This window comes from Denticeps clupeoides, unplaced genomic scaffold (assembly GCF_900700375.1).
Source record: "Denticeps clupeoides unplaced genomic scaffold, fDenClu1.1, whole genome shotgun sequence".
Taxonomy (NCBI): Eukaryota; Metazoa; Chordata; class Actinopteri; order Clupeiformes; family Denticipitidae; genus Denticeps; species Denticeps clupeoides.
The window spans coordinates 73,168-99,689 of record NW_021630110.1 but is presented as its reverse complement, the minus strand read 5'-3'; the positions used below and the strand labels follow the sequence as shown (position 1 = coordinate 99,689).

The window sequence follows — 26,522 nt, the reverse complement described above, 5'->3', positions numbered from 1 at the left end:
CCTTTGCCTTCACTCTGCGGTGAAACATCTCGATTGGGTTCAGGTCCAGTGACTGTGGAGGCCAGGTCTCCACTTTTTGTTAAGTACTCCACATGTAACTCCACATGTGTTTATTTATAGTTTTGATGCCTTCAGTGAGAATCTACCAATGTAAATGGTCATGAAAATAAAAAAACACATTCAATGAGAAGGTGTGTCCAATATTTTGGCCTGTACTGTATATATTACTACCGCTCAGAAGTTTAAGTTAATTTAGAAATACTGAAAGCATGTAGATCAGCAACAATTAGTCTTGCCCTGTCCTGCTTAAAATAGTTTACAGAATAATTGAAATTTTCCAATGGAACGCTATTTTTACTAATGCTGGGCTGTCACGTTAAAAGCTTTGTAGTTTATTAGAAAACCTGCTATGATTTTAGTACAGCTGAAAACATTTGCAATGTTCAAAGAAGCAAATTCAGACTGGTTCAGTATCTGGTGCATCAACAATTGTGGGTTTGACTACATCATTACTACTAACTTTGTCAATGATAAAAGTTTCATATTCATTCCGCTACATTTTTCATTTAAACTCATTTCATGCTTTTTCGTGGAAAACAAGGACATTTCTAAATGACCCTAAACTTTTGAACAGCAGTGTACACACACACACACACATGCACTGTCTATGAAGGTAATGGTTTAAAGGATTCATGAAATGTTTTGCCATTTTCTTAAGTACTGTAATTCCTCACAGACGCACAGAAATTACCATACCAATGCACTTACTCCATTGTGCCTTCTAAATGCAGGCTTTATGTAAAGTGCTCCTCTTTTCCCCAAATTACAGTGGCACCGTATGCCGTCCAACACAAATTAGCCTGTGCCAAGCCAGAAACCCGTAAAGACCACAAATCCAAGTCCTCTGCAGATTAGCATGCGAAGGCCCAATCTATCAAAACCTGGCAACGCGCTGCACATTTCTGTGCCTTCCCCAAATCAGCCTTCACTGGTCCGCAGAGGTGGTGCTGGGTAAAGTCCTCACACATAAATCAATCCCTCATTGAGAACGTTTGATGAAGCACTGTCTCTTGCTTTTGGCCTGGGGGCTTGCATGACAAAAAAAAGCCTTCTCATGCTGTACAACAGATTGATGCATTAAAAAAAATCTATGCCTTCAGCACCATCCATCATTCAAACAGATGAAGAGGGGCATCAGATTCAATTTATAGTTATGAACATTAATCTTATTTGCAGTCCCGCTGGTGTGATGTATGATAAGTGCGGTGGCAGCACTCCCTTTGCGGCCTGCCGGAGAGATCGTTTCCGAGGAATTTTGTCTCGCTGCGTTCAGGAGGGGCAACATTCCGTGGTCTGCATTTTTGGTGTAGCTCGAACCTTATAAAGCAGAATGGTGACATGACTTCCTGTGCATACTTTCCCTGAACTGACTTGAGCGGCTGCAGGTTTCAGGTCAGGAAGCACACCCCCTGGAGCTCAGCCAACCAGACACACCCGGCCAAAAAAAAAAAAAAAGATCATACTCCACAGCAGGTCCTTTCCTACAGCTGATCCTGCTCAACCCAGACCGTCTTCTTCTGCTCCTCCAAGATTTTGTCCTTGATGACCTTGAGCAAATCCTCCACTCCGCTCCAGGAGTCGGGCTCCACGGTGGCGTACAGGCAGGGCAGGGCCTCCAGCTCCTTTTCTTTGTTCCTGCAGATTTTCAGAAATTCCTCCTCCGAATCCACCTTCACAGGCAGTTTCCTGCAGTAGAGCCAAGTGGACCTGAACAGAACACAAATAAAATGATAAAACACAGAAAGCGAGGAAATTTATATGCTCCAAATACGCATGGTAGGTGGATGCAACAGGCTGCATTTTGAAAAAGAAATGAGACTTGGCACAAACAAAATGACTGCTGAAGCATTTTGCAGTGTGTGATCTGCACTAAATGAAATGACCTTGAGTGAACCAGAAATTGCTGTCAGGTTAGTTAGTATCTCAATTCATGGCAACAACTAAATTGTCATTCCTGTGCAGGGCTCACAAGTTTCATCACACATTTGTTATATTGTCTTGCAGCCCTAATCGAAAAATGTCCATCACAGACCATATGGACCAGTGCAGTGACTGCACTTCATCCATTAATTATATACTTATCCTAAATTATCCTATAATCCTAAATTCTTCTATAATCCTAAATAGTATTTTTAATCTGCTGTCTGTGGAACTGAATGTTTTTTCTACCAGTCAATTTCAATAGCATTAAAAACAACAGAATACATTTTTTTATGAAAATTTCAGATAATCTTGTGAGGATGATAGCATTATAATGTTAACTGATATTACATACACAAACAACAAACATCAAATGTAGTTAACAAGCCAACAATCATTCTACCAGGAAACATCTGAATTAAAATCTGTAGCCTTATTTTCAAAGTATGAAATACAAAATAAATGTTTTACAAATACAATAAACACATTTCTGTAATTTGCCATGAGGTTAGCTACTGAACTTTATTTGTAGTTTTATATTTAAATTTTTATGTGAAGTTTCATCTGCTGCTCTTAACACAAAGGGAGCTCAGAGTGCAGACAGATGTGATTTTCTTATAATAAATTCAGGAAAAAATGTTATCACTTAACACTGTTTTTTAAAGGTTTTAATTTGGAAAATAAAGGTCTTGTTTTTTCTACTGCTTTCATCAAAGCCAGTAAGGGCAAGCATATTCATAAATGTATGATATTGGTGAATGCGGGTGCTAATTTTGGGTGCAAATTTTATTTCTAAGTGTGATGCATATCTGTCATAGCTTTATAAATGCATTACAGTTTTAGTCTAAAGAATGAATAGCAATTAATTGTGATTAATTGTGATGAATTCATTGCAAAATGTGCAATTAATTAGTTTAAAACATTTTTTTATCAACTGACAGCCCTAGTTAAATTTTAGTTTGAAAAATGTAAGGATTAATTGAGTCAATTAAATAGCAGGGCAAAGAAAATGGTTACCTCCATAACAGATACAGTATCTACAGCTTGAGAAAGCTCACAATGAAACACTGTTCATGATAACAGTGAAATTACAATGCTCTCAATTCTGCAATGCTGCAAGTCTATGACAGAAATATGATATTTGTGTACCATAAAATAAAAATAAAAATTGCTGTTTAAAGAATTTGATTATACAATTCACTGTATAAGAGTTTTTAATATTAATCATAATATTTAATATGCTTTAATTATGTAGTATTATATAATATAATGAACGACTTTCCTTCCACCATTTGTTTTTCTATCTTAGTTTTCAAGCATTCTGTTTAAAGCTTGCTCCATCAATACAAAATACCAGTGTATCGATCATGCATCACTAGAAGAAGTATCATGATTTATTGCTGAATCTGATATAAAGAACTGCTGCCGCTGCTGTCATGACTAACTGCTAACCGAATGTCAGCGGCCGGTATAAATGTACGCACAGTTGAAAGCCGCTGTGCCAGTAATTACACGTTGCCCCCACAGTGCCAACCAGAGCTGTTCATTACTTATTCTGATCCACATCTGGATTACAAACCTTAATTTCTTGATGTTCTTCTCTGAGATCCTGACGAAGATGATAATGGGGTAAATCTCTCTCCTCAAAAGGTGCTTCACGCAACTCAGATCTGCCTCAAGCAGGCAATGTTTATTCTAAGAAAGAAGACATGAACAGGCTTTAGAATTTGACATTCCTTTTGGCAAATGTATAGTAAGTAAGTAATAAATGGTTAAACGAGAACCGGTATAACATCCACAAGAGTTCATTAAAACACTCTGTGGGTCAGTTTCCCATTCATGGACTAAGGCCAGTCCTAGACTAAGGACTAGGCATAATCAATGAATGGGAAACTGTGATGCCAGTCATGGCTCCAGCTGCGGAACGTCAGACACCCAGGCACGCCAGACCACTCTCACCTGACAGCCACACCCCAATCCAATCCAACACACCACACCTGCTCACTTTCGGGACTCGTCCCATGAGTTTTGTTTGTTTATTTGAAAGTTGAATAAACCGCTGTTTACCTGCATCAGTGTTCTTTGCCTCCGTTCTTTTGGTGAAACACAGATATGGACCTAAATTGTTTATTCTGACTGTGCTGACAATGAGCAAGCAAACAATTGGTGCTCAAAAGGCAACATATACACATCCATTAGCCAGACATCTGTCATTATTTGGCAAATGTGGCCATCTCTGTCTCTAACTTATTCGAAACAGGAAGCCAGACATGCCTGCTGACACGTTAGAGAGACAAAGAGGAAATACAGCTACGCTTCCTGACCCATCACCTGATCTCAGTCTGAGACGGACCCCCACCAAACATCAAACCACTTCCCCCTTCCAACCAGCCACAGCCAAGCCCGTCCCTTCAGAAACCATCTTCCTCGCCAATTACACTGAATTATAGCTACATGATCAGAACTCATCAAGAAGAATATGAAGAGAAGAGAGAAATCTATGAATTATACAAATGACAGGTCAGCACACATACTGGGCTCCTAGAAGGAGAAAACTTCTCAAGTCACAAAACAGCAGGAATTACATTAAAATGTTCATGACATCAACTGACCAACATACCTTAAAGGCAACAGATTCAATGTTTTCTGGAGTTACACACTCATATGTACTGGTGGGCTTTTCCTTGGAATATATGATTGAATCTTCAATCTTCTGCTTTATAAGGAATTCTTCTTTTGAAAGAATGTCTGTGGGGATGACACAAAATCTTTAGAGACCAAAAGGTTTTAAACATTGAACTGTTGCATTGTGCTAGCGGGTCATCATTTTTGGATTTAAGATTACATATTTTGTACAGAGTAATGTCCAGATTTACAACCCATGTTACAAATGTTATCTATATGCTTTTTAATCAATATAATTATAATCATTCTCAATTGCTTAAACATCCAATCCGAAAGCAATCTGGATAGCTGGATACATACATATTTTTACATTCTGGTGCATAATCAGGGCCTTGCCGTTTCGATACAGCACTGTGCTTATCTGCTTTCTGCAGATAAGCTAGTATCTCAGTATCTCATTCTGCAGCTTCTTTTTTTCTTTTTTTTCTTTCAATGAAAGGTCAGATTCAGCTGGTTTTGAGGTCTGAGTCTAGTGTTTCACCTTCGCTTCCCCTTGCACTACCTCTCATATTACATCTCTGCTGAAAAAAGAGCATGTACGCGTATAAACATTGTAGTGCACCGTATATGCCATTTTGAAAGCAGGGACAACTGTTTGGTTTTGTTTAATGTGCTCAAACAACATACTCTACTTATACTTTATGCAAACCTGCATGTTGACAATCTTATGCAGAAATGAGCTATGAAATGTGTTCAGTGGGCAGTGGCTGCTCACCCAGGGTGATGGTTAAAAGCAGAGGACGCATTTCGTTGTGTGCACCGTGTGTTAAATAAGTCACTTAAATAGGTAAAGTTCATATACCAAAAGTTAAAGGACAGTAGTCTGTGTTGCATCCCCCCTGACAGTACCTGGCTTGCAAATGTTAAACTCCATGGCTCCTCCCAGATTGAGGAACTTTTGGATGATGATCTTGGCAAGAACGTTGGGGGCAAAAAGAACAGGCCTCTTGCGCTGACAGTGGTATGGGGACACCAGGCTGTATGGTACCAGGTTTAAATTCTTGTTCAGGTCATTGTCAGAGTCCGAGGAATCTGAAATGACATGAAGTGAGGCTTTAGATATTGCTGTGACATTGTGTGATTGGACACAGAAAAAAGGCAGTGATGGGAAGTGGAGGTACAGACTCACCATGCTGCTTTAGACTGTCAGAGAAGCCAGTTCTGGGGAGAGAAGACGGGCACCCTCCACTGATGATCCGAACCCGCTCATTACTGTTCATCCTCTTGTATTTTGGATCAGCCCTGCTGACAATCTATTTTGAGGATGTAAATGTCAGTTCTGATATCTGGCCCTTTACTCTCAATGAACACTCCAGCATTTACCTGCAAGATCTGACAGAGGAAGATGCCGGCCCTGGACAGTCGGGGGCTGGATTTGGGATCTGGGGAAGATGAGGTGTCCTCTGGTTGTAAGGTGTTCTAAAAGAAGCGAAGAGTGTTGTTCAGCTTACGCTGCACCCCATGAAAATGCCTGTTCCCCTCCTTCCAGAGACCTTATTGATCATTTTTACAGCAGTATGGAGGCCAGCCAAACACATGCCTCTCTCTTTCTCTTCCTCTTATGAAAATGAGCTCACCCTCAGCCCCCCACGCAGGCTGTCACTGTCCCCTGGTCCCCCTCGGCACATCAATTTCTGGATCTTCACAAGCAGGAGCTGCTGGGCTCTGGGGAGAGAGGAGCAGATAAGAGACCACAAGGATGTCAAATGAAGAATGGAAGCAAACTGTCATGGCTATAAGACTTGCAATGTTTGCTCCACAGCAGGGATATTGTGGATAAAGTAAAACTATCTGGATGTTTGGGTTGTAGCAGCTCCCCATCTACCACCGCTGTATGCATGAACAAGACACTTGAAAATGAAAGTGAAAGTGATTGTGGTACACAGCAAGCACAGCACACAGTGACACAACGAAATGTGTCCTCTGCATTTAATCCAACACCCGTAGTAGAGCAGGGGGCAGCCATTACAGGCGCCCGGGGAGCATTGTGTGGAAACGGTATTTTGCTCAAGGTACCTCATTGGATTCAAACCTGCAACCTTCTGATCACAAGTCTGTTTCCTTACCAAAGTCCAGAGCGACTTACAATCAGTAGTTACAGGGAGAGTCCCCCTGGAGCAACTCAGGGTTAAGTGTCTTGCTCAGAGACACAATGGTACTGTTGCCTGACACTGTTGTACATTTTTGCCTTTTCTGTCTTCTTATCTGTAGTCCTGCCAGCATGTATCTGGCCTGATGTGTTGTTTTTGGTGTAGTTTTTTTGTGTGGCACCATGGCCCTGGATGAATGCTGTCTCAATTCATTGTACTGTGTAGATTACAATCCTGCTTTATTTTAGAGTGTGTTTTATTTTTTTTTGTTATGAAATGTATAATTTTTTTAGGTGGACAAAACAAGACTTACCTGGTATAACTAGGTATTGTTCCCCTATCCAGGTCCTTGTCGGAGAAGGCATCAACCCGTGAGCACAGCCACTCGCACTTCCCCTGGTGCATGGTGTCCAGCACGTGCAGCACCTCGTCACAGCGCACGCTCAGAGAGCAGTTGTCCAACTTGTCAGAAACGTTGAGGTTGGCACGAATGTAGAAGGAGTCCCCCGACACCACAGATCCATCCTCAATATCCTTCTGCAATCTTCGGTACCCTGGACAGAAGAAGCAGAAGGAAATCCCTGCTTACCCAGTACAGCTGACCACTGAGTCCATTAACCAATGTTGGAGAATGGTCAGAGGTTCTTGTAAAGTCTTAAAAATATTGATTGGCCCTTCAGTGAAGGTCCCTTCAGTGAAAGAATACAACGTTACAAGCTCTTTGATAGAATAAACAACTTTCAGAACTCAGAACGAGCCAGAAGAAGGGCATATCCCAGACAGCCCAAGGGCAAATTCAAGTTCAACCTTTAACACACAAAGATGATGACCCTGAAGCACTCAGATCCTCTTGTCATTGCTCAAGAGGATAAAAAAAGAGAAATCTCGGGAATGTCAAAGAGAATTGAGCTCACCATCAATGTTGCACCGGTAGTGAAGCTGGACCTGCCCAGTGCACCTCTGCAGGCTCCAGTGAGCCTCTTCTCTGGTGCAGGTATCCAGGGGAACATTCTGGGCCTCGCCACGGATACAGCCCTCCAGCTGTAAAGACAATGATGGTCATGGGTTACACAGATCCGATCAGAATCCCAGGTCCTGGACAGAGCGCTCGTGAGCCTCACCAACAAAAGGTGGTATCCTTCCCTCAGACCTGCCTCCTCCGCGTTGGAGCCCGGCTGTACGGAGGAAACGAAGATACCGCTGTCATTGCCCCCAACAAGGGTGAGCTCAGACAGTAAGGATTCCCCCTGGATGGAGAGCTCCTGGATGGGTCTTAGAGTACTGCTGATTCGGCTGAAGGAGCTGAGAGATGGCCTGAACGGTCTGAAAAAATAAAAGGTCATAATTTTTTTTCAGTTGGATTGGAGTTGGACTCAAAACTTGCCTTAAAAGTATACAATAGTAGATGCATTTATGCCGTATATGTGTGGTTATTTAAGATAAAAAGAGGAATTGTATTTAAAGAGGCATAAATGTGGGTGGAATGACAGTGAATAATTAAAGTGTCAGTATGCTTTGTGACAGTGCAGCTGGTTCTACCTCTCTAAGGAGAGTTTCCTGAAGATGTTGTTAACCTGATCCAGGTCATAGGAGTCCATGCCTTCAGACTGGTACGACGATGAAGACGAGTGGACGGAAGGCGGTCCATGGGAAAACCTGTCTCCATCTTCGTCTGAAATGGCCATTTCAGACAGCAATAGAGAGAGAGAGGGATGTAACTTGTCACACACTGCTGAAAACAAGTTCACTACTTCGGCTCCGCCAAGCAATTTGCTTCATACCGTATTCCATGAACTCACAACTGTCGCTCTCCAGGGAGCAGAGGCTAAAACAGAGAAATTGAAAAATGATTCCGACTGCCAGCGCTTTGACATGGAACGGTGTGTATCAGACGTTATTGGATTTATCCGCATTTAAAGCCTTCGCTCACTGCACCACTACCTCCTGGGCTGGAAGTCGTGGTCTCCCTCTTTATTCCTCCTAACGAGAGAGGCGTTCCCAGGAGGTTCGGGGGCTGTGGACACGATGCTGTCATTGCGGTAACGGAACTGCGTGCACACACACACACACACACACACACACACACACACACACACACACAAAGGTGAAGAGCACTACATTTGAACTGCTAATAAGTACAATATTGTCCATTCTCAGAAGCGCACTTTGTTGACAGCCTCTGTAGTGCTGGTAGGAGTTACTGGAAGGCTGGTCGTGTTGGCTGAACTTAAATTGATGGAGCTCAACTCAGTGCTGGGCCCGTCAGACAGATCACCGTTCGTGGTGCATACGGCTAAAAGAAAGAACAGTAAGAACGCACAGTGGGTGAGACAGTGATCCTTTAATGTCAAGGAACTGAACCATTATTAATGTCTAGCATACCTGGGTAGTCCAGGGTCTTGGGCGTGGTGATGGGAGATTTGGCTCTGCCGATCTAAAGGAAGAGGGTGTGAGACATAAATAATCACCCGTCATAGGCTGCAAAAGCAAACAGCTGGCAGTTTAATGGACTGAAAGCAGGTTGTGCTCACCTTGCACTGCCTGCGCCTGAAAATGCACTTGTTGTCTTCAGGCGAGTCGTCACTGGAGTCTTCAAACTGCTCTGGCTTGTTCTCTTGACCAAAAACTGATATCATTGTCAGGGGAATGTCTCGAGGTAAGCTCTGGTTGAGTAAAGGAAAAACTTGAAACCATTAAAAAAACTGAGCCAAAACAGTATTTACATTCCCTCCTATCTTCAAATAAGGACATATATTGCCATAATATTGTCCACGATAACAGACTGCATCCTACCCTGGACCCTTCTCTCAATTCCTTGTGTTCCAAAAGGGTCTAGATGTGGGGGTGATGATTTTTTTATATAATTTTTTTTATAAATGTGTGTTCTTTGTGTATCCTGTTGTAACTGGAGCCATGTTGTCTTGCTGCATTTACATGTACAGATTTTTGGCAGACGCTGTTATCCAGAGCGACTTACACAAATCTGTAAATACCACTTAATAACTCAACAAAAAATTTTTTTTAAATAAATCGAGCACGTCCTGACGTGACCCGGCAATAAAGTTTAAACTTTTACTATTAATGAATCTGTTTTTTTGGACCCAAAGGTATTGGGTTTCTAACATTTTTAGAAGAACATGCTAGGAATTTTTAGAAGAAAAGCAGGAATTGGCAACCATCTGGCCATCAAGGACAGAAAAGAACGTAGAGGGGTATGAAACACAACAGATTCGTTGCTGAACAAAGTTGCTGTTTCTTTCGGTGGGTTTCGAGTTCCTGTAAGTTCCTGCTTTTGATTTTGCGAAAAACAGGAAGTTTAAAGCTCTTCATTCAGTTTCAGTGAAAGGAAATGAGTGTCCATTGAAGAACATCAGATTCACACACCTGATCCAAGGCGCTGTCTTTGGAGAGGCGGCTAATCTTCGACTCGATGTTGACAATCTTGGCCTCCTTGCGTACAATCTCAATTTGGAGCTCGTCGCTCCTCTCCTCCAGCTCCCTGATTTGCTTGCGGTATTTATCCTTCTCGATCAAACACTGGGAGAAATGGGTCTGGGCCTCATCTCTTGACTTAAATGCCTGAGGAGGGTGGGGAACCATTAGACTGACTTATTCTTTGCTGGAATTTGAAATTATATTAAATGTGATAGGATGGCCCACCTGATCCCGTTCACGTTCCACTTCCTCAAGCTGGACCATGATCGTGTTCATCCGGTTCTTGTACATCTCGCAGTCCTTCACCAGTGTAGAGCACTTTAACTCCAGGGCTTCCTTCTCTTCCAGGTACTGCCAATTTTAATGAACAATGAACAGAAACATTTTACAAACTCTGGGAAATATGCTAGTCTTCATTCTGTTAATCGTAGGGGGGAAGCCTGTAAAAAAATTCTATCAATATGTAACACTCTGTAATCTTCATATTTTCTGATGTTTTGCTCTCCTCGACCTTATTATGCACCCAGGAGATCTACATTTCCTGGTGTGGTTTTGTTGTCTGTTATTGTGCATTGTCGAACTCAGATGGAGGAGCAAATTTTCAAAGTCTTCAGGACTAAGGTGGATTCTTATCTCCAATCTAGGGATGCAACAGTACAGGTCTCCCATAGCACGGTCCATATTTCGGTTTACGGGCCGCGGTTTTGGTTTGTTTTTGGTACATGTTTTGTGTGTTAAGAGAACTATTTTATTTTCTTGTGCCAAGATATGTCTGTTTAAATGCATTTTCTTATTCTCTTTGTTTTTTGTTGTTTATTGATATTTTTTTGATAGACAGTTGATGTTTTGCTGCGATTTGTAACAGATGTGAAATGCACCTATAAGATAAGCTTATGTGATATGTGATGGGGCGGAGCTATCAGCCTGCACTTCTGATTTACTTTGGTAGAGTTATATGCCACATTGGGACTTTTTGAACAGAACAGTAAGGACTGTGTGAAATGTATATTGTTTCTGAACATATGTCTGAACACAGAGAGTTATTCACCATAGAAGGGATGAAAGACCAGAAGTTAATAAATTGCAAGTAAGATGTGCTCTTTCAAACTCTCTCGGCTCCTCCGCTAGTGCGGGCTAAGTTTGACAGTAACCTGTTAAACTGTAAGTGCTAATGGGCAAAATCCCTCTGCAAGAGTACATGTCCAATCACTGGAAAGAAAATCAGAATTAATTGCAATGGACCATGCAGGGCAGACCAAACAGTTCAGTACTTTACTGAGTACCATTGCAACCCTATTCTGAACCAGAGGAGACGCTGGTGCGATAGAATGAAATCAGTCTTGGAGGCCTCACCTTGTCTCTGAGCTCTTCAGCCTGTCGCACCTCCTCGTGCAAGTTGTAGAGCCGGTTGACCAGCTCCTGACGGTCCTCCAGAGCTTCCTGGCGGTCGTGCTCCAAGATGTCCAGTATGGCCTTATCGGAGTCTGGTAGAGGCCCTGGCTGAGGAAGAGAAAAGGGGAGCACATTGAGGCACATTAAGAGCCATAGGGATACTCACTGGTTTTCAAAGACACATAAACAAGAGCCCAAGTTTCAGACGTGAAGATCTTGGTTACAATCATTTGATAGGAAAGTTTTATGATGGTTTCTGTTTCACATTGCTATCAAGATAGATTCTCGGTTTAGCTTTAAAACGTATTCAGAGATGGTGCATGAGTTTCTGCAAACCCTGTCTCTCAGTTCTGCAATGTGTCTGCATGTGGAAAGTGCACTTTGTCAACATTTGTTTCTTAAAGCAACTCTACTTACCTGTATGATTGACTGCAGCTCCTGCAGTTTGATCTTCAGAACCTCATTCTCCCGCTCAAGCTCAAAGATTTGCTCTTTTCTGGGACGGCTCTCTATGTCGTTCTTCAGTTTCAGAGACTGTCGCCTCTCCATTTTACACTCTTCCTCAACTTTGTTCAGCTTATGCTTTAGCTGGTCAATCTGCAGGGCAGCCAATCAAATCGACACTATTGTAAGCATAAGAGCATGCTCCTCTGCGTCTAATCAAAAAACCACTTTGACTCTTGCATCATGTTTTTACTTAATGAACCACAGAGGATCATAGCGTAATACCTCGAAGAATGCGGATAAGCAGGCACGGCAGATCAGATAAGAACAAAAGACTAAGAAGAACAGTAAAGTTGGTTTGGTTGTATCATTCACACACTGTTCAATTCTAAATATCCTCTCACAAACCATTAAAACAAATTAAAATTCTCAATTTGACAAACACACACACACACACACACACACACACACACACACACACACACACACACACAGATTGTTAAGTGACTTTATTGTACTTCACACTATAGCCTTTGTAATGCAAATGCTGCTCTATGGGCAATCCTCACTTTCAAGAATTCTGTTCAAGTTTTCAAACTGCTGCACTGGTCACTTTAAGTTTTGGGATAATTGTACATTTCAAATTGTAACTGCACATGTTATATTTATTACCTTATTACACAGATATTTTTTCTAGTCGTGAGTGTAGTCCATGATATCTATTTGTTTTCTGTACTGATGTAACCAGAGCCTCGACATCTTGTCTCTCTATATGCTGTACTGTATATATATCTCAAGCTATGTCGAGATGGAAAGATATTTGAACTGTCTCTTGATTATGCTTTCTATTGTCACTGGGGCTGCACACCAAATTTGTTCTAAATATGATGCTCTCCTGTATAGCATTTGTTCATTATATTCTAAGAACTTGCACCTTTTTTATCTGAAAAAGAATGCGAGAAACATGGAGATATATATATATATATATAAAAGAAATAAACAAATCTGGACCTCTGATAGTGAACGTAGGCGTCATTATAATGAGCAAACTGACCTCCAGCTGCAAGTCGCGGCTCCTCATGACAGCCATGTTCTTCTCTTCACTCAGCTGGGCATAGCGCATGGCAAGCTTGTAGTTCTCATCCTTGACCTTGATGAGCTCTTCGTTGTAGTTGTTGCGCTCCTCCTTCATCTTGTTGTAACGCTCCTGGAAGGTGTGCAGCTCCTGGTTGTTGAGCCGCAACTTCCGGTTCTCCGCTTCCAGCGTGCGATGCTTGCCCATGATGTCCACGCGCTGCACATCCTTGGCCTTGGCCTGCTGCTGCAGCTTGATCACCTCATTCATCAGGAACTGAGTCAGGCCCTCATGACCCTCCTCTACTGCAGGTAATTATAACCATTATACGCACAGCTATAATATTTTATAGGAAATCCAATTGATTTTACTTCATTATAGCAACCAAAATTATTTCCACTCGGAAGATTATGTTGGAATTCTTTGGATATTCTTTACTACTTTTTTCTTCAGCAGCACAGGCATCAACAAATTTGAGCAGAGGTCTCTGGGGTAATAAAACACTAGACTATGGCCTTCATTTGTGTTCCAAGAAAGGAAATCACAAATTTAAACCACTCACCAACTATGGTGGAGAATCTGCGGGTGGGGTCCTTCCCAGTGACCAGCTTGTAGAGGTCAGGGTAGTAGAACTCTAGGCTTTCCAGTAGCACCACATATCCCCGTTGGCCTTTGGTGTGCAAGATATCCAGCAGGCGACCTGAAACAGCGACACCCTGTCACAATTATATTATATACAGGATCATAATTGCCTTGGTTGACTGTTGGCTCACACAACAGAATCTGGTTTTTATGATGGATTAGAATAATCTAGGATAAATTCACATTTAGTGAAAGTGAAGTAATTGTCATTGTGATACACTGCAGCACAGCACACATCACACAATTGGTGAGCAGATGGCACCCATGAAAGGCGCCCGGGGAGCAGTTTGTGGGGAGGGTGCTTTGCTCAATAGCACCTCAGTGGCAACTTGGCAGTTCGGCATTCGAACCCACAACCGTCTGATTACTGTTGCCTGTGCTGCATTTGCATTTTTATATTCTGTGGTCTTTGTCAACACTGTAACCGTATATACAGTACAGGCCAAAAGTTTGGACACACCTTCCACATGTGTTCATATATGTATGTATATATATATACACACACACACACACACACACACACACAATACAGGCCAAAAGTTTGGACACACCTTCAATGCTTCAATGCACAAATCAATGCTTTCACCCCCAAAACATTGTTTTATCATGAAATGATACTGTGTGTGTGCGTCTATATGTGTGTGTGTGTGTGTGTATATATGTATATATACATACACACACATACAGTATCATTTTATGATAAAACAATGTTTTGGGGGTGAAAGCATTGATTTGTTGTTATCTAAAACAATCACAAAAAAACTGTACAGTAATCTGATGAGTTTGAAAGTCATGTAGTCTGGTATGCAGTAGAAGACCCAGACATTTTATGGCGCACCCTTGTGGACCCTGAATAAATAGGGCAGCATACATATTACATGTCTAAAGCGATATGTGGGCCTGGTCACATACACACAAATATAACCATACAGTATTCCTGTGGGAAACAAATATGGGGCTGGTCCAGATGACGCACCTGATCTGTCCACTTTTGTTACCAGCAACAGCGAATGCAGCACCTCGTCCTCGTCCTGCTCGTCGATGACTTTGCACTGCCGCAGGTAGGGCGTGAGTTTACTGGGGTTGATGTAACGTGTGAGGATGTACCGGTTGTTCTCCACATTTTCCCACAGTGCCTCGTCATCCTCCTTGGCCGTGCCTGTGCCACCGTTATCCATTTCCAATCAAGCCTTAATATAAGAGAAATAAAATGAAAGTTGGCCAAGGAAAGAAGCCATACACACAAGTTGGCTGCCACTGTGCATTCGCTTCCTCTACAAACCTCTGACACGCCAGATGGTTTTTTTGGGGAAACAGAAGACGATATCCAGTGATGGTGCTGTGATCTCGCAGCCACCCCTGCGCTGGCAGGAGACCGTGGTTTGCATTCACACGCCCACTAATAAAGCCAGTGGATCGGGAGTCGAGTGGGTGTGGTCCTACATTTGACCTCCATTACGTTTGACAGGGGGGTGTTTGTCCCCCTGAAGCAACTCAGTGTTAAGTGGCAGCAAGTGGGGTTTGAACCTGTGACTTTGTGGTTTTCTTTGTGTGTTTCCCGCTAGGCTACTACTACCCCTATGTTACAAATTTCCATCCAACCCATTCCAAACCATTAAGCTTCACAAAAAGGTACCTTTAAACTAAACATAAGTAAAATTAGTAAATTATACGAATGCATGAAGATACAAATAAGAAAATCATAAAAGATCAACAATTAAAATAAAAAAATCATGTGGTTGGTGTCTATACTACATTGTCCAGAACACTGAAGGGCGTATCTTCTTCTCTCATGTTTCAAAAAGGGCATGGATGTCTCTGATCCAGCTGCTTCATAATGAAAACACACCAAACCCCGAAGAGTCGGGTGTACCAAGCATTCAGGTTCTTGTCGGACTGTGATGATGACTGTGAAAGGCGATCAAAAGGTGGTTTTGCCTCTGAGTATACAATGGTGTTGGAGCAAGCATTATTATTGGAATAAAAATGATGCAGACAGACATGAACACAATACAAAGCTTACTCATTATACATACTAGCATTCAGAAGGGATGTCTGCATTCGTTTTGGGAAACTATAAAAAAAATATTTGAAGTCCACATTTCAAGACAGATTTCCCAATATATGCATGCATATGTTTTAAAGCCCATTTCCCTTTTATTTAGCTTTCAGGCAGAATAATGAGCAGCGCTGGCATCTTATTTCTGGCTCATGCATCACTATCCATGGAATAACTGAGAGCTCCATTATTGCCTTAGATTGGTGGGGGGGGGGGCAAATCCAGGTCAGAAATGTGGGAAATGGGAAGCGTTCATATATCTGGATAGGTTTGGAAAAATATAGGAGCATTTGGATTTTTTTGGTATTTCACATTCCTTGATTTTTGTTCAAGTAGTGGTTTGAAGTTCATGCCTTCTGCAAGATTTTTTTTTTCCTGATAGGTGGAAAGGGCCGGAGAGAAAAGATGTATGGATATTTAATTTGATTTTGTGTGTACATTGTCCCCGAAAATGCTGGTATTTAATAGATTTCTGTATTTTATGGAAATATTTTGAAATATTTTAACAATATTTACAGCAAAATTTATTGGGGATTGTTGTGATAAATTATATTTAATTACTTACATTTCGTTAATTTGTGCTATTGTGAATAATATTTCAGCAAAGGAAATTTTGCCATAGTCATTCCCATTGATGGACATTAACAATCGTATAATGCAATACATTTTGCACGTATTGCATGTTTTCATCACCATTCTGAATAAATATCTATATAATAAATGTCTATAAATTAATAAAGGAATGAATGAATGAATGCAGATAATCTGTCTAAGGGTATGGAATATCATATTTCACTTTATCGGTATTTCCAATGTGAAAGTTGTGCGATAATGTTAATGATCCCATTTTCTGTTTCATGTTTCTTTATATTCATTTTACAATAAACATTACTGTTGTGAAAATCTCGCATCTTCCTTAGATTCCTTAGCCCCATATCTGGGAAGCCTCTCACTGCACTGATTTTACTTTTGCCCCAATGTTTATATTTAGTTTGGCTTTTGAACTTCTGCACTCAGATGCATTTTAACTTCACGTTACTGCTGATGCAAATTTTCAGGTAAGACAGCCTGCTGAGGCTTTGGGCCACACCCTGTTTGCGCATCCACCAGCGAGACTGTTGTTTTCAGAGAGGCAGAGATGCTCACCGTTGGCTGCAATAATCCCTGCATTGTCTCCCACGGTGCCTTGCAGTGTTTTGCTAAGGAAATCAGTCATTATCAGATCATTCTCCATTCGCACATGCAGACTTTTGCATGATTCTTTTTTCAATGTCTGCACACTCACCGTGTGCCTTTGTAATCTGATATGGGTTGATGGAATGTCTGGGATGTTCATTTTCATTATTAGGTGTTGTTTAACGCATAACAGTTTGTACACTTCCGAAACCTACTTTGACAACAACAGATAGTGTCCTTAACAGGAGATGTTCATGGTAACAAGAGCATTTGAGTTAATTAAAATATCCAAAGGATTCAAATATTTTTTATCTTCAAATACATCCAGAGGGGAGAGAATTTGAAAAGGTACCTCCTCCAAGCAGCTAAGATAAGATAAGATAAGATAAGATAAGATAAGATAAGATAAACCTTTATTAGTCCCACGAGTGGGAAATTGCACTTGTCACGGCAGAAAGTGGACAGAAGCAGAAGGTAATAGCAGCAAAAGCAGAGGTAATAGCATCACAAAAAAATAAGATAAATAAGCTGTGCAGAAGAACTAAGATAAGATAGTGACACACATCTGAGAGCAGTAGTGTTTATACGTGAGCGTTAATCTAGAACGGGACGTGGTATGACTCAGCCTACTCATTACTAGTATTCCGCACTTTCCCACCAATGCTCTCCGAGCTCACAACACAGCTCACACACTCACGCAACATCCACACCTCACCTACCCTAACCATGTTTCCGCCAAACTTATTTTGGAATAAATGACTAATAAAGTCTTTCTCCACTTCCTCTTTTCGGCAGCAGATGTTTGGCGGAGGCTCCATCTGAGCACCGTAAGTGCTGCAGACTGCAGACATGGCGGCATACGGACACATGGTTTCAGTTCAGTTTCAGTTTTATTTGTCATATGAAAGTTAACGCAGGGACAGCTTTACAATGGAAGGTGTATGATGAGAAAATCACTGCTAATTTCCAACAAACTGAAGCAAAAATGTTAATGAGGCAAATAAATTCAATTTTGTATTTTTACAAGAAATGCAAGTCATAAGTTATAAAGAATATAAATATAAAAATAATATAAAGATAAAGGTGAGATTTGAATGAATTAAAATGTACATGTAATTTGGGTGGGGGTGAGGGGTATAACAGGCAGATGGAGCAAAGTGATGGGATTGAGCAGCAAGTGAGTATTCTATAAAGTGCAGATGCATGGTCCAATCAGCATTAAAATGTGTGCAGACACAGGTCGTGTGTAGTGCAACGTGGGTGTAATGTGGGTGTTCACTGTTCAGGTGTTGCTGTTGAGGAGTCGAATGGACACATAACGTGCATGTAATATAAAATGCTTTTACGTACAATATGCATCTCTTTTCAGGGAAATATATATATAGAGAGAGAGCATTACAACAACAAATTGTTAGGTAAATTGATGGTGTGTGTGTGTAATGATATTTCACCAGTAATATATGCCCTGTAAAGGCAAGACAAAATTAAGATATGAGTGTGAATGCATTATTCACACAAAGGATTGGTTGCCTGTTCACACTGAAAAATTAACACACATTAACACACGTTTCTATGACCAAGCTTTAAGTCGAGTTTCAGATCAGGAAAAGAAGATGACAAAACAGACAAACACACACACACACACTCAGAAACGGAAGTTATCACTATGTGTGCTCTTGGCCTGATCTGATTTTAGAACAACCACAAAGCCACGGCGCACCTCCAGCCAATGGGCTGCAGCGCTGCTCGCTCTGTGTTCACAAGAACTGCAGAGTGCTGCTTGGCGCTAAAGTGACACACTGACACGCACATCAGATCAGATCGGGCCCTCCTGCCAGGCCCTCCTTACGCGCACTGACGAGCGCGTGATGAAGACGGAGAGGACACACAGGTCACGTGAGTCAGAATTCAGCAAAAAAGTGCGGCGACCTCAAATTCGCCTACTCACGTGAATGGTAAAAATGAACACACAAACAAAATCTTACATCAGCCGGCATCTTTAACATGAATACGATATGGATCAATTCACAAAATATCAGATATAGAAACAATCAATTGTGCAGTAAAATCCAGTCTAGGTCACACAAATGAAACCACGGAACCACTTACTTCAGGATATTTGTGGTAAATGCCTTTAAGATAGAATTAATATACTTGCATAAATACATACATGCAGAGCCCTATAGTAGCTCATGGGGCTGGTTCGCTAGTGTAAGGTCAAGTTAATTTACTGATTGCTAATTATATGAATCTTGAAGAAGAGAGACTAACTACCTTTTTATGGGTGTGTGTTTATTTCTGTCGCTCAGGACTCATGGTAAACAATGTTGCCAGATATCTGTGGATTGTATTCTTGTAATAAATGTCAGCAGACATCTCAAACTTCCAGGGACCACGCCAGGTTCTCCAGAGGATTGGCAACTGACCGTGTGTGCGCGCCCTGTGCCCAGGGTCCCATGATGGGCTATGACAGCCATGATCTCGAGTAACAGGACTAAGTGGTTTAAAATGAGTGAGTGAGTGAGCGAGTGAGTTTGGTTTGTGAACTAGTGAACCTCACATTCCCGAAAGAAAACATGTTCTAAATGACACTTCTCAAATATTCCCCATAGTGGTTCTTGAAAGTATGTGAATTCTTCAGAATTTCCCAATACAACCAAAAAACATCAGTTCATCATCAGAATCATATATATATATATGTGTGTGTGTGTGTGTGTGTGTGTGTGAGACATAAAATAAGTATTTAACATTGCATAAATTGATGACCAAGTGTGTGTGTGTGTGTGTGTGTATATCTCATCAATTTATACAATGATACATATTTGTATTCTAAATATTACTATACTATTACTTTAGAACACAGCAGAATTAATATTTGGTATTCATATTAAGGGAATTAACACAAACATTATGGCATTAAACATGTCATTTGTTACACAACAGTATAAATCCATATTGTGATTTATTCAGCACGGTGCTGATGCCAAATAGAGCAGCTATCTCTCAGCATTCAGTCCAGGGCGTCACCATTTACTTTCATTCCTCAAATGTCACAGTCACATTTCATCCAGCAGCCTCAGTTTATACAAATCACAGTGTCACGCGCCACGTAAATCCATGACAGGGACGGGTACGGGCGCACACTGGCGCACAAACCCTGCAGGGACACAATTAGGCAGGCCGCCAACGCGCTTTAAGCCCTGCGCTCTGCCACGAACGAAGGCGGGGACGCTGTAAATGCATTCACTGCCATCCCACTGGGACGTCAAACTGGCTTGAGTGTCCAAGCTTGATATTCACCCATGAAAGACAGCACATTACATCCGTGACGACACAACAGAGCAGGATCAATGTGGGTGCTTGCTCAGGGCTGACCTGAGTCTTCCTGTCATCCAGTCCTATTCTACCACAACTACTGATTTTAAACTGTCACCTTGGGGCCAAAGGCCACAGCATAATTTTACCTTAAATTGATTTATATTCACCTTTATTTAAAAAGGAGTACAGATGTGCCTCTGTTTAAAAGAGTGTCTGAGGTAAAAATAGTAAATGAACGCCTACGAATGTGTCACATTTACGATTTTATCAAGCATGTCACATCTCCCTGGGTCAATGTGGCTGAGCAAGTGAGCTCGACGTATGATCGCACCAATCCAAAATAACTAATATCTTCCACGTTAATAGTATGCAAATGTATTTTAATATCAAACGTGTGAGTCAGATGTGTGATTGTGAATTTAATATCAATGTGTGAGTATTGGTAGGGATTAGTTCCACCAATGTACCGAGAATTTCTCTTTAAAAAAAAAAAAAAAAATGACTGGAAGCTGGATACATTCATAACACCGCCTCTGCAGATGAAGCGCCATTGTCTCCGCTCAGGGAAGCTGTTGGGAGGCGAAATGACGTTCACCGACAGACACACAAATCATAGACCTCCAACAAGAAACAAGGAGCATAATGAATTTTTGAACAATCACTCTGACACACATTTTCATTAGGTCAAGGGTGAGAAAATTTTGCCCAAAACAAAAAGACAGTGTGGACATTCTTCAGCGGCCCGGGTGTGATGCAACCGGCGGTAAACCGATACGGGGTCCTCAGAATATAAACAATCCCAGCTTTGTGTGTGCAGTCTGGAAATGCATGAAAGGCCAGAGAGAATCTGATGCTATCGGTTTCTCAGCTGAAAGAGCCTTACACCTGCCTCACACAGAGTGTGTGGGGTGGTGTGTGCTTTGTGTTTACAGCGGGGTTTTGTCCTTTTGCACATTGACGTGTTCGACCCTGTGTGAGTGAGAATGGAGATGTAATCCAGGAAAGTGTGTTGGTCACTTGGTTGGTCTTATTTCATTGAATGTTTCACTTTATTTGTCTCATTTTGTTTTATTATTTATACAGAGTTTGAATGCACAGAAGGTTTTCCAACATTCCAACAACTATTTTGTCCCAACAATCTACAAAAAAAAATTTTAATATTAGGTGCAAATTCAATGCTGTTTCATCAGATTTAAGGTGAATTATCAAATGTTTCGCTGAATATGTTTTTTTTTCCAGTGGTCTACAACAAATACTTAATTCTGACTTTGTATTCTTTGCCATTTTATTACAGAAGAAGTGCCATAAGAAAAAAAATGAAATGATTTTCACTGTGATGCACAGCAGCACAGCACACGGTGACACAACGAAATGTGTCCTCTGCTTCTAACCATCACCCTTGGTGATCAGTGGGCAGCCATGACAGGCGCCCGGGGAGCAGTGTGTGGGGACGGGGTTTCACTCAGCGGTAACTTGGCGGATCGGGATTTGAACCGGCAACCTTCTGATTACAGTTTCCTTAACCGCTAGGCCACCACTGCCCAATAAATGCTAAAGAATCCACCGAAAGTGATGCAGATTCAGTTCAGATCTGAGCATTACAAAACTCCTTTGTAATAATTAGTGATGCTGGGACAGAAGTAACTAGCAGCAAGTAAACTAGAGACTTTTTAAATGAAAGGGTATAGAAAGACTGAACTGTTCTTTTTAATACACTGCCATTCAAAAGTGTAGAGGCATTTAGAGGCAAACGTCCTTGTTTGGGGTTGGAATATGAAAATTACAAAATGAATAATAAATAATCGTTTGCACTGTACTGGTGTGAATTTGGCCAGTTGTGTTGCTTCTTTAATCAGTGCAACAGTTTTCAGTTGTTACAAGATCACTGAAAATGGTTTTATGATAATTAACAAAGCTTTTAATGTGACACACTTGGGTCAGTGATTACAGCATTCCACGTTCCTTTGCTGATAAAGTTCCCTTCTGTACTTATGCAGATATCTGAATAACTTAGCAACACCTCTTCAGAGGTTTGAAGAAAAAGAGCATAAATCGTGTCACATTATCATCATTACAAAGATTTGATCATAGCGAGCCGTTAGAAAGAAAATATCACAGTCAGTGTATTTTAGAACTGCTTCATTTTGTGTTTCTTTTCATTAGAAGATGCGATATAATCACGCACAATGTGTTTGCGCGTGTAGCACCTACAATTCTCCACTTTTCGCAGAACAGATGTGGAGCGGTGCTGGAGTGAGCGTGTGTGTGTGTGTGTGTGTGTGTGTTTATTTTGTTTGCCACTTGGTGACAGCTTGAATAATCCCAGCTTTCGGGCAGACTGAGGGTGCAGCGTTCTGGCATTTTACAGCAGTCATTACCATGTGTGCTATTCAGCTCTTTCCCATACTCAGAAAGAAAGTGTCATCTCTGTTTCCAAATGCCATTTGGAAACACTCGGTAATAAAGACCCACAGCACTCAAATCAAAGAACATATGGTTCTTTGCTGGAAGAAAAATGAACTTTTAACTTTTAAAAAACATATTATCCTCTGGTAGTACCGAACGGTACTGGTGCTACAAGAGGCTCACACATGCAGCAGGATTTGGGGCTAGAGCCTTTCGTGCTGCAACAAGGAGTAGATCTGAAAAGCCTGAAAGGGCAAGTGTTCATACAAGCCCTGTAATACTGGGTTGGCTCTGCCGGTACGACCATAACGAAATTTGTTAAGCAAAGCTGGTAGAGAGGGTGGCAACTGTGCTGTACGGTCAGACTATTACATTATAGACTATTCAAATTAATTCCTTTTACTGCTTCTGCTCCCACAAATACATGTTCCACCCAATAAAAAAAAATAGTATAACGGGCCCTATTTTTTTTACCACTATGTTCTATGCGTTATGAAAGCCGGTTTCTAACTAATGCAACTTCAAAGGCATCCTGAAGATTTACATAAATAGATAAAACAAGGAAGTTGTGAGAGTTATCTGTATTGTTGTTTGTGTGTAGTTATTTCCATCACGCACAATATGATCTTCAATCTTGGTTTGAATGAAGAGGCTATACAAATGGGAGGAGCTCGAGGATTGACAGCTCTCACACCCACTACTTCCTCATTCAGGATGGTATCAAGCCAACACATGTCCAAAACACTAATGCATACTAATGTGCACGCTGAGGATGCCATTGACCTTACACTGGGGAATAAGCCCCATGTAGTATAGTAGTTTGTAGCGTGTAGTGCTGCACTTCAAAAACAGTGCCCTATATGCGAATGAAGCAGATAAATCAATCATTTTTGGACCTGTAACAATTTATCCTCATCTTGCAGTCAATTTTGTCCTTCTTTTTAAAAATTCTAGATATGTCATTTGAACCATGGGACCAATCTTTCATATAATGCCACAACATGTAACTGTATTTAGAGCAGTTCTGCCATAAATATGTTTGCCTCTAGAAGGCTAATACTTCTTAAACAAGACTATTAATCTCTGCCAAACTTTGCTCTGTGGATTAGTAATCATCTGCATTATCTGACACTGAAGAAATGTCATTTTTCAATAAAGGGTCATTTCATTTCCTCTGACAGCCTGATTTGTCTTATGATGAAAAACTCCGGTCAGCGTATCTTGTTGATATCTGACTGTTGGACATATAAATAATATGGAGTGGGGGGGGGTGATATAATAGATAGATAGATAGATAGATAGATAGATAGATAGATAGATAGATAGATAGATAGATAGATAGATAGATAGATAGATAGATAGATAGATAGATAGATAGATACTATTGCATCACAATAAAAATGTCCCACAGGCCTGTTAATACTATTCAATCCCTACAAGTCAATACATTAAGCAGCAAATTGATGATGAAAGGCAAAAGTGACTTAAGCCTCCAGTGGCCAAAGGTGCCAGCAGGGACTGTGTGCTGCCATCAGCCAGGGGTGAAGTTAGGTCTCTGTCCTGACATGAGATGACAAAGCCATGCCACTATTGTGTATCGTTATTATTATTATATTTATGAACAACATCGTTCGTGTTAATGCAATAATAACTCGTACTACGTTTGTTTTTATTTCTGTAATGTTATCTGTATATTCAGCGTCCCAGCAACAGACATCTTCCTGCTGTGTAAATGACACTCGCCTCCGCAGGACCCAACGAGCGCTTTTCCTCGGTTTATAATTGCATGTCGCGGCGCTGCGTGTATCGCGGCGTTTTCGCGCTGGAGAAGCTTGAAGGAAAGTTTGAAGGGTTCCAGCATTCTGCTTGGGTTCTATGTAATAAAAAGAAATACCTGCGTCAGGACCATCTCGGGAAAAGAAGCGTGGGTGAAAGTGGGTGAAGTCGGAGGAACCGTCGGAGGAACGGGCGTCTCTGCGCGTGTCTTTCCGCCTGTCCCACTGTCCGCCTGTCCTCCTGTCCGCCTGTCCTCCTGTATGGCCGTGTGTCTGTCTGTCTGTCAGCGCGCGCCGGGGGGCGTGGCTTTTATGCAAATCAACAGCAATGTACAGTTCTTCTACAACAGTGGAAGGTGACAATTACGGGCGAATATTTACTTAAAAAGTAAAATCTATTCATTGCGCAAGTATTATTTCACACCAAAAAAGATCACATCTGCTATATTATTATATTATTTTATATTATCACCGATTGTTCTTGTCAGTAGTATAATAATAGCATAAGTATTCGTAGTAGTAGTAGTAGTATTGCTGTTATTATTAGTAGTAGTAATAATAAGGCTGTTGTTGTTAGCAGCAGTAGATCTGTATTAATATTTGCATTATTGCATTATCTGTATACTTTATTTAGTGGGGTGCTAGTAGCTAGTAGTGGGTGACATGAGTGGTGTTTGTTATAATAACTGCTGATTGGAAGTCGCTCTGGATGTAAATGTGTTCAGAAAAAAGGACAATGAATGCAACCGCCTGAGGCATCCAGTCGACTAACAGAGACGTAAACGGCAAAAAGATGCTGCAGTTGCAGTTATTTGCCTGGTGTCGCGACCCACGATACCTGTGTCTGGTCGTCTGGTCACCATGCTTTCCCACGCCCGTCGAGCTTGGTCTGACGCCGTGGCCTGGGTGTGTGTTCGGCGTGACATTAGAGCCATTTAATGTCACAGTCCGTGAACTGTTGATGGAGCCTGTCGCCGCTGGCTCCCTCTTGTGGCGACACAGCGGTTAATCTCTGTCAAAATTCCCACAGATTTAGTTTTTTTTTGTAGAAGAGGCTTTGAATGGGATTATGTGCTAAGGTCTAAATGACACTGACAAAAAGTCAAACAGGACGGAATATCATGTACCGTACAGGCCAAAAGTTTGGACACATCTTCTCATTCAATGTGTTTTCTTTATTTTCATGACCATTTACATTGGTAGATTCTCACTGAAGGCTCTCCATGTTCATTCAAAACTATGAATGAACATGTGGTGTTAAAAAAGGTGAATTAACTGAAAACATGTTTTATATTCTAGTTTCTTTGCTCTGATTACTGCTTTGCACACTCTTGCCATTCTCTCAATGAGCTTCAAGAGGTCGTCACTTGAAATGCTTTTCCAACAGTCTTGAAGGAGTTCCCAGAGGAGTTTAGCACTTGTTGGCCCCTTTGCCTTCACTCTGCGGTCCAGCTCACCCCAAACCATCTCGACTGGGTTCAGGTCTGGTGACTGTGGAGGCCAGGTCTCCACTTTTTGTTAAGTACATAACTCCACATGTGTTCATTCATAGTATTGATGCCTTCAGTGAGAATCTACCAATGTAAATGGTCATGAAAATAAAGAAAACACATTGAATGAGAAGGTGTGTCCAAACAGTTGGCCTGTACTGTTTTTCTCTAAAAGTAGAGCAAGAGAAAGAACAAAGACATCGCGATCTCTGTACCGGAGTAAATCCTGTGCCACTGACCCACTATTCTTCAGTGTGACCACACAATGAATGACAAGTGGCCTGGAAAAGCAGAGTCCCAGGCATCCCCAGCTGCGAAGAATCCTTAAAAAACATCCGAGGAGAGAGATGGGAGGCTGGATCGCAGCCAGCTCCCACCCGGCAGCAGCGGCTCCTGCCCTTGTTAACCCGTGGTGTCCTGGGAGGTGGCACCAGCATCTCCCACTGTGGCTCCGTGCTGTCATGCCAACCCCTCTTCCCCTGTAGCCAGCTGTCCTCCCGTCCGCCCCTGGTCCCCTCCCTCAACCCAGCACTGGCCACTGTGCCCTCGTGCGGC

The 26,522-nt window shown here is 41.5% G+C and overlaps 1 protein-coding gene across 1 annotated transcript; it reads right to left on the bottom strand.

The window, feature by feature from the left end:
• Window positions 1-135: 135 nt before the first annotated feature.
• On the bottom strand, window positions 136-24,746 carry LOC114783700 (caspase recruitment domain-containing protein 11-like). The gene is made up of 24 exons (XM_028969204.1): window positions 24,597-24,746; window positions 14,720-14,933; window positions 13,664-13,801; window positions 13,081-13,406; window positions 12,000-12,179; window positions 11,544-11,690; window positions 10,416-10,541; window positions 10,140-10,334; window positions 9,287-9,418; window positions 9,138-9,189; window positions 8,921-9,048; window positions 8,697-8,803; window positions 8,537-8,580; window positions 8,295-8,427; window positions 7,877-8,078; window positions 7,670-7,796; window positions 7,069-7,309; window positions 6,243-6,330; window positions 5,989-6,084; window positions 5,795-5,918; window positions 5,515-5,697; window positions 4,601-4,728; window positions 3,560-3,675; window positions 136-1,767 (listed from the first exon to the last, which is right to left on the bottom strand). Exons 2-24 carry the CDS (start codon window positions 14,919-14,921, stop codon window positions 1,542-1,544), a joined length of 3,441 nt encoding a protein of 1,146 aa, XP_028825037.1. The 5' UTR covers window positions 14,922-14,933; window positions 24,597-24,746; the 3' UTR covers window positions 136-1,541.
• Window positions 24,747-26,522: the final 1,776 nt, after the last annotated feature.